Genomic DNA, 8504 nt, shown 5'->3' with positions numbered 1-8504 from the left:
TACTACTACTACTACTACTACTACTACTACTACTACTCTCTCTCTCTCTCTCTCTCTCTCTCTCTCTCTCTCTCTCTCTCTCTCTCTCTCTCTCTCTCTCTCTCTCTCTCTCTCTCTCTCTCTCTCTCTACACTGTCACTCGTCGGCAAGCCATGAGGAAGAGTGCGTCGTCACCGGCAAGCCAAGCCACGGAGCAGTGCGTCGTCGCTAGCAAGCCACGAGGAGGAGCTCCGATCTCCAACTCCAAGCATCTTCATCATGCCGTCTCGGTCCAACACACCTTTGCCGGCGAGTCGATTTGCCTGAGGCTTGAGGAGAAGATTCAATCTCCAAGCAACCAAGCTCCGAGCAAGCCAGATCTGATCGAGATCTGAGCAGGTCGGATCTGCTCCAAGCAGTTGGCGTCAAAGCAGGCCGACTTGGCAAGGACGACGGGGAAGCGAAGGCGCGTGAGGGAGTCGGAGCAGTCCACTTCTAGAAGCTTATTGCCACTCCGCACAGACTACAGACTTGGCGAGGACGACTGGGAAGCAGAGGCGCGTGAGGGAGTCGGAGCCATCCACTTCCAGGAGCTTGTTGCCGCTCTGCACGGACTGCAGACTTGCCGCTCCGCACGGACTGCTTTATGGCTAAACTGAGGAGCAGCAAAAGCAGGCTGAGAGGAGGACGAAATTCCGGTTGGGTGCCCAGAGTAAATTTTATTTTTTTTTACGAGATCAGAGCAACGTTTCTTTGTGTGTGTGCATTTTGTGTACTTATGTTCTATTACATTAAGCTGAAATAAGTATATTATTGTGGGTCAGTAACTAATTATTGGGAATCAGTAACTAATTATTGGGGATCAGTAACTCAGTTATTGGGGGTCAGTAACTAGTTACTGAGTGTCAGTAACTGGTCAGTAACTGATCAGTAACTGGTTACTGGGGGTCAGTAATTGGTTACTGGGTGTCAGTAACTGATCAGTAACTGATTACTGGGGGTCAGTAACTGGTTACTGGGGGTCAGTAACTGATTACTGGGTGTCAGTAACTGATCAGTAACTAATTACTGAGGGTCAGTAACTAGTTACAGGGAAAAATCCGGTGACCGAAGTCCGGCGGTCGGGAAAATTCCGGTGATCGGAGTCCGACGGCCGGTGACCAAAGTCTGGTGAGATTCCGGCCAAGTATTCTCTTTTTCATTTTCTCTCTCTATGCATGTTTATATTAAAGGGTAAGAGCAAAATAGTCTTAAAATAATATGATTTGTTAAGACTTTAGTAAAGATTTGTGCATTTGGGCATAAAGATTTGTGTATTTGGGCATAAAAAAGGTAACCTTATATTGAAATGGGCTAATAGAAAAGATTATCATTGGAATGAGAAATGAAGGGTTTAAATTAGTATTAAATAGGTATTTTCCTAAAAGAAAATGACCACTGTTCAGGTCCGCGCACCCAAATAAACGAAGAAGAAAAAAGGAAATAAAAAAGGATCGAGTAGAGAGTCACAGACAGTTTATTTGTTTCAGGGGAGGGGCGAAAGAAACAACCCACAAGAGAAGGAATATGGCAAAAGTAACATGCGAGTCTCTCCTTGTTAATCCATGGCGTATATTCGCTTATCCCCACCAAAGCTTTGCGGTTCCCTCGCTCACTCAGACTACTCATACCCAGAAGAAGCTCACACTCTCCTCAACCAGAACGCGAGCTTTGCCATTCGACCTCTCCCCTCCTCCTATTGACCACGACCTCCTGGTAACTAACTCATCGCTACATATTTCCTCTTTGTTGTCTTCCACGGAATTCATGAATGCAAAGTGGTGATTGCAGGACACTGTGGCAGCAGCAACTGCTGGAGCAACAGTTTCAGATGATGGGATTATCGAAACGTTCGACAACGATGACCAAGCTTTGGATGCTGCCGATAATGGTCTTGTGGTGCGACTAATTCACATTGCCTCAGTTAACTCATTTGAATTTTCTATGTTAAGTGAATTAACACAGTACTGCTTCATATCTCATGCTTCAGGTTGTGGACCTCTCGCATTTTTGCCGGATAAGAGGTATAAGACATTATTTATTTACTTGTTTCTGGTGATGTAATCTAATTGTTTGATGTCGAGTATGTAGCATTTGGTGTTATTGATGGATGTATGTATGGTTTTATGTGTTTCTGTGGTGTGCATATGATAAAACATGAAGTTAGTGGAGATGACAGGATCCAGTTTCTTCACAACCAAAGCACGGCCAATTTCGAATGTCTCCATGAAGGACAGGTATATTTGGGGGGATGTAATCAGCAGTTGATTGCATAACTGGGGACAACACGAGTAATTTTTATATTTATACAACCATACAGGGTTAAGTAATTGGAATTCTGATTGAAATCCATAGGGATGTGACACAGTTTTTGTTACACCAACAGCTCGGACAATAGATATCGCACATGCATGGGTCATGGTAATCTATCTTATTGATCATTATTATCTGGTTGTTGGCTTCCCCTGCATTATAAAGCTCTTCATATTATTGTTCTTGAAGCAGTTTAATTATTTTTCTCTCTTTTTTAATTGCTCCACAGAAAAATGCAGTAATGTTAATGGTTTCACCTGTTTCCAGAAGTATCTCTGAAATGCTGAAAAAGTAGGTGCATCTTACATACATGGTTAGTTTTATTTTAAGTAATCTTGAAAGATATGTGTTCTGGTGTACCACACCACCATCTAAGTCTAATGTAACTGAAATTTGGCAAAAAAGGACACAAGCCATAACAGAGAAAAACAAGGAAAAAAAAAAAAAAAACTTTGAGGGGATCGGTTGAATATTTACATTAAGTTTGCACCTTTTCAATACTTCAATTCAGCTGTGTATAAGTTATGAGACATTGGTAGTGGTTCAAGTCATTTTTGTATTATGATGAGATTCCATGTGATGAATCATGTCTGCATGTTGTATTGTATAGGTACATATTTTTCAATGACAAGGTAGAGATTCAAGACATCACTAAGCAAACTTGCTTCTTCGTTTTAGTGGGACCTAAAAGCAACTATGTAAGGGATATTTTTAGCTCTTCATGTATGTGGTAGACATTTTCATTCTTTGGCTTATACATTACTAGAAACATGATGTTGCTAATGGTTTTTAATGGAACGGGACAGGTAATGGAGGAGTTAAACCTAGGTGATCTCGTTGGACAACCATACGGCACGCATCAGCATTTCAGTGTAAGCATCAATCATTTTTTGGATACTTTTATATATGAGTAAGCTTTACAATAGAATTGAAAACCAGTATCCTATTACGCGGCAGGTCAACGGGATGCCTGTTACTGTGGGAGTGGGAAATGTGATTTCTGAAAAAGGCTTTTCACTTTTGATGTCACCAGCTGCCGCTGGATCAGTCTGGAAAACTATTCTATCTCATGGTGCGACCCCAATGGGCTCTATTGCATGGGAAAAACTAAGAATTTTGCAAGGTAGACAATTCTTTATTCAGAAGTATGCTCCGTCTCCAATTCTCTAACTAAATCATGCTTTGCCTCTTACCAGCCTCATTGCTGAGGAATCACCAATTCATAAATTGGTTTAAGTAATGGGATTGAGTGGCGATTGACCACTTTAAATACATTAAAATTTTCATGTGATTGGACTACCTTTTGTCGATGCATACCAAAGAATTGGTGAGACCTCCATTGTAAGGAGGAAGGTTACCTCACTGAGCGAGCCATTGGTTCTTTTTACTCTCATCAGTATTTTTACATATACATTATTACATGTTTATTAATATCTTTCAATTTTAACTACGCATTTTCATTTTCTTTGACAACTTGATACAAATTTTGCCAATTGTGTCTCTAGACAGTATACGAGTTGCCTTAATAGTTGATTTGTGCTGCAAATTTTTCTTTTTCTTGTTTGTTAGAATAATTAATTATTGGATTTGGATGAGTTTAATTAACTAATTTCCTTGCATATGTCTTTTTCACAGGCTTGTAAATTTGTAATACACGTGTATAACGTATATTTTGGGCTTGTCATACACACATGTTGTCGACATGGTGCCTAGTTAGTAATAATGCATAACTGTGATCTGAAATAACTAGTAAGATATAGAATTATAGATACAGCTATAATAGGTATTTTGATATATTAAACATCAGTTCTCCGGTATTTCGCTGGTGATCAGCATAATCAACATTTGCAGGAAAGCCAGCTCCTCAGAAGGAGCTTACTAATGAATATAATGTCCTGGAGGCCGGTCTCTGGAATTCAATCTCTTTAACCAAAGGTATCATTTTCGTTAGTTTAATGCATTTTAGACAAAATGTGAAAATAGCTGGTCCTAATCTGGCCTTTTGCAGGGTGCTATAAGGGACAGGAGACTATATCTCGACTGATAACGTACGATGGAGTCAAGCAAAGACTTTGGGGAATCTGTCTATCAGCACCAGCGGAACCTGGCAGCATCATTACAGTTGGTGGGAAAAAGGTAGTAGTTGGTTCACTTTGTACAAACAAAACATGGGAAAATGATGACAGATATCTTTGTGAAGCTGGTTTTTGCAGCTAATTATCTCCATAGTATCAATCCTTGTTTTTAGCTAAAAATTCCAAATGACCTTTGTGATTGTACTATAAGCAGCTTGTTGTGTGTTCACAGGTTGGAAAGCTGACAAGTTGCACATCCGGAAGAAAGGAAAGTGAGTACTTTGGTTTAGGCTATATCAAGAGGCAAAATGTTTCAGAAGGAGACATGGTAGTGGTCGGAGATGCTATTACAGGTACAGTGGTAGAAGTACCTTTCCTTGCTGGGCAACGGCCACCATCGAGAAGCTCAAGCTCTTGAGGTGCAGCGCATTGAACCTCTAGATTTTAAACTCCGTATGTGCTTATTCTTATTGTTCTTGAATCTTGATACTAAGTTCTTTTTTTCTCTTTTTTTCTTTTGGTTCTTATGTTTTTCTTCTATTGTTGTTTAAACATGTGTTTAAGAGGGAGCTGCAAGACACAGAGTTATGATGGTTTTATCGAGCATCAAGTTTATCTCTAGTTTCATTCATTTATATGCATTGCAAATATGAAAACGTAATTTTTTACAGCTGCACACAGAAAATAGGAGCAAACAATTCGAAAGGGTAAAAACAAATTAGTTGATTTTTAACACCAATACACATTCCAAACACTATCTACCACAAAAATCTTAGTTGAATTCTACTTTAAGGATACCCTGTTCTCTGGAACCCTTGAGAGTGTAGCCATTATACAGATAGCTATGTACATGAAATCCAATGCAATGCAAAATGTGACTACTGTAAAAATGAGCCTATGAAAAATTGTCCTGTGTCAAATATTATCGACCCCTCAAATGTAATCAACACGGTCGCTTGTTACTGATAAGAACAATCTTGTAAAATTCTAACAGCTTCTGCTCGTTGCTCGTTGCTCAATTTTTTGGGAAATTTAACGAGACAAGTAATGCGGAGGTCACCTCTCTTTTTTGGTTCTTTAAGCCTTGGCATCCCTTGTCCTTCAATGACCTTTTCATAACCATGATGTATGATGTGGTCGAATGACAGATTCATTTTTTGACCTCCTAGCAAGGGAGCTGGAAACGAGCAGCCTCCCAATGCATCAGCCAGCGGAATCTCAACAGCGATTTCCAAATCGTCCCGGCCTGCTCTTTTGAACAAATGATGCCTCTTTTCATCTATCAAGAAGATGATATCAGCTGGAAGGTACCCTGGTTTCTCATCCCCTTTCCCTTCGAAAGTAATCTTGGTTCCTTTCCTCCAACCTGGCTGCACATTTATTTTCAGCATTTCCTCTTCTTTCACAATAATCCTGCAGTCATAACAAGATCAATAAAACACTCGTGTCAACTGATGTCCTCATGCTAGTAATCTTGCAGTCATAATGAATGAGCTAGTGTAGAACAAGTAACAAACCCTGCATGGTTGATGACATCTTTAGTAACCTTGATCTTCTTTACGCATCCATGACACAACTCTTCGAGTGTGAATTCAAGCTTCTTCTCAACCGGGGGAGGTTTCCTTCTCGCCGTTGTCTGAGAGAACACAATGGGGGTGGTGCTCCTCCTGCTCGGGGTTCTTGTGAGTGGTGTACGGTCCGTTTCAGATGTTTTACTGGTACGAGGTGATCGAGCGGTAGATGGAGAGGCGGCAGGTGAAGGTGAGGCCGGTGGGGAGCTGCGCGGTGGAGATAAAGGTGATGGAGAGGGTAAATCAGACTCAGACGGGTTTCGCCTGCTCCCATTATTCTGGCTCTTAGTCCTGTTCAAACTGCAGCTTGCATTGCTACTCATGTTCCTACTTATATTCCTTGATATAGAGGCAGCAAGTTCAGCCTCCCGACTCAGATTTCTTGTTATAGAGGCAAGGATATCGGTCTCGGATGGGTTCCTACGACTTGTAATTGCCGATGATGAGGTGGTGCTCCGGCTCACACTTCTGGAGAAGGACCTTGGCGTAGGGGTCTTGCATCTTCTGCTACTCTGATTCCTCGAAAGAGTTCGACGGGAGAGTAAGCTATCATCAATGCTGTGCGTATGATGCAAACCACCACCTACTGGTGTCGATGGATAACTAATTATAAAATCATTCTCATCTTTCTCCTACACAGATAAAAGGCATATTAGAACAACAGATATCAGAAACAATCCCTAGCTACCTACCTAGATTTATGCTTGTTGAGGATCCAAAATAAAGGCAAAATTGATATTACACATCATGCATGCATGGAAAATAATTACGTTGGAACCATGTTTTTGTAACAATCTAAGAAAGAAGAAGAAAGAATTGTGATTGAAATGAGTTGATCGAGTATTACCCTGGATGTTTCATTACTGTCCATAGAGGCAGAATGCTTGTGTTGGGTGTTCCATTTCATAACAAGGGATTTGTATCCCTTGCAAATGTTGGATATTCCGAGCATAATTTAGATCAGCAGAACGATGATCCGGCTCCGTGTTGCTGAAGGTGGGAGGAGGAACCGCCGAGAATGAGAGCGCCGGGGAAGGGGGAGATCGATCCGGTAACAATATGGGAAGGGGGAGGGAATGGTGGTCTGGGAATCAAAAGATGAAGAAGCGTTTGTTTAGGAGGTTTTGTTTTATGAGGCCAATCTGGTGTTGGTTTTTTTGGCTATGGCATGGGTGTGTGGGCAAAGAAAGACAGGAGGCAAAAGTGTGTTGTTTTTGTGAGATATCTCAAAAGGTCGAGTCATTTTTCCTAACTAACTAGTTGGTTTGCTTGTTACCCTCTTCTATATTTAGGTTCATATGTGTTCGGAGCTAAGCGAACTGTTTCATTTACTTGATTATCATACATGTCCCTCTCAATCGCTTGATTTGGTATATACTAACATAAAACTATATTCGCAAACGGATTAGAGTTGGAAGTGAAGAGTATTATATAGCAATTCTGAATGGATTACAGTCTATCTATGGTACCTAATAATCTAATATACTGATATTTTAAGTAAGATAGTACCTTTATATGTTGACTAGCTTCACATATACTTGTATTTTTGTGTCGGATGAAGTTTATTTGATGTATCAATTTGACGCGTGCAATGTTAAATTTACATTTTGTCTAGACTGGTAAAGAGAAATTTTGTAAGAAACAAACCTTGATAACTATACTACGTACATGAATAGATCATATGAGCAAAACATACAAGCAATGATTAAAATATCAATATCGGTATATATATCGAAACTTTGAAAAAAGAAGATATTAGATATATCGGATAAATATCGAGAATACACTACAAAATAATATTTTATTCTGAAATATTTAATTCAAAGATTTATATATAAAAATATATACTAATTGACTTATACATGTAGAAAGAGACTCTAAGTAATGTATATTTATCCACATAAACGTATCCTATTGATTGTTGTATTCTTGCAATTCATTTGAGATCTCATTACATCTTGTGCTTGCTTAAACTGATAAAATCAAAACTTGAGACAAAAACACGTATGATATGAGGACTAGAGGTGTAAATGATTACCAAACTATCAAATTTTATAGATCGTTCTCTAAAATATTAAAGATACACTCTAAATATCTAAAAGTTTTGATGATATAAAGTAATTTCGCACATACAATGAGAGATAAAATATTTACTTTAAAAATATATCGATAAGTAAAAAATAAAAGATATCAAAAAATATATCAAATATATCGTAGATATTTCAATCTTTGCTCACATAGAATGTCTTGAAACATTGGTTGCAAAATTTATTATCCAGCATGAAAAATTGTACAAACAGTTTTGTAATGCCGAAAAGGCGCGTGTTAGAGACGCTCCATTTGGTAGTTTGTAGTTTGCTGTGACACCAACCCAAGCAGCCAGAATCTTTTGGACTTAGCTTGGCCTGCAGTAGAATCATCGGCCGCCAGAAATGAGGAACATGAACAGCAGCTTTGACCGAACACCTTCATCATCCCCCAATTCAATTTAGCTCACAGAACAAAACCCACTTCCTCTCTCTCTCTC

At 39.5% G+C, this 8504-nt stretch overlaps 2 protein-coding genes across 2 annotated transcripts; one reads left to right on the top strand and one right to left on the bottom strand.

The window, feature by feature from the left end:
• The first annotated feature begins 1532 nt into the window (after nucleotides 1–1532).
• LOC101306920 (aminomethyltransferase-like) lies at nucleotides 1533–5729 on the top strand. The gene is made up of 13 exons (XM_004299877.1): nucleotides 1533–1734; nucleotides 1810–1917; nucleotides 2009–2042; nucleotides 2182–2255; nucleotides 2374–2439; nucleotides 2561–2622; nucleotides 2942–3029; nucleotides 3138–3203; nucleotides 3289–3454; nucleotides 4183–4266; nucleotides 4340–4467; nucleotides 4639–4825; nucleotides 5555–5729. The coding sequence occupies exons 1-12, from the start codon at nucleotides 1546–1548 to the stop codon at nucleotides 4822–4824; spliced, it is 1251 nt and encodes a 416-aa protein (XP_004299925.1). The 5' UTR covers nucleotides 1533–1545; the 3' UTR covers nucleotide 4825; nucleotides 5555–5729.
• Nucleotides 5366–6848, bottom strand: LOC101311292. The gene is made up of 3 exons (XM_004301454.1): nucleotides 6825–6848; nucleotides 5924–6609; nucleotides 5366–5819 (listed from the first exon to the last, which is right to left on the bottom strand). The coding sequence occupies exons 1-3, from the start codon at nucleotides 6846–6848 to the stop codon at nucleotides 5366–5368; spliced, it is 1164 nt and encodes a 387-aa protein (XP_004301502.1).
• Between the last annotated feature and the right edge of the window lie 1656 nt (nucleotides 6849–8504).

Source organism: Fragaria vesca, linkage group LG5, assembly GCF_000184155.1.
Source record: "Fragaria vesca subsp. vesca linkage group LG5, FraVesHawaii_1.0, whole genome shotgun sequence".
NCBI lineage: Eukaryota > Viridiplantae > Streptophyta > Magnoliopsida > Rosales > Rosaceae > Fragaria > Fragaria vesca.
Note: the sequence above shows the minus strand (reverse complement) of the source record. Positions and strands in the feature narration are given on the sequence as shown.

Coding starts and splice junctions, on each gene's coding strand:
- LOC101311292 (XM_004301454.1), bottom strand. CDS start 6,848: ATGGACAGTAATGAAACATCCAGG. Junction 6,610..6,824: donor ACAGTAATGAAACATCCAGG/GTAATACTCGAT, acceptor TTATCTGTGTAG/GAGAAAGATGAGAATGATTT. Junction 5,820..5,923: donor GATGTCATCAACCATGCAGG/GTTTGTTACTTG, acceptor TTATGACTGCAG/GATTATTGTGAAAGAAGAGG.
- LOC101306920 (XM_004299877.1), top strand. CDS start 1,546: ATGGCAAAAGTAACATGCGAGTCTCTCCTTGTTAATCCATGGCGTATA. Junction 3,204..3,288: donor GCACGCATCAGCATTTCAGT/GTAAGCATCAAT, acceptor ATTACGCGGCAG/GTCAACGGGATGCCTGTTAC. Junction 4,468..4,638: donor TTACAGTTGGTGGGAAAAAG/GTAGTAGTTGGT, acceptor GTGTGTTCACAG/GTTGGAAAGCTGACAAGTTG.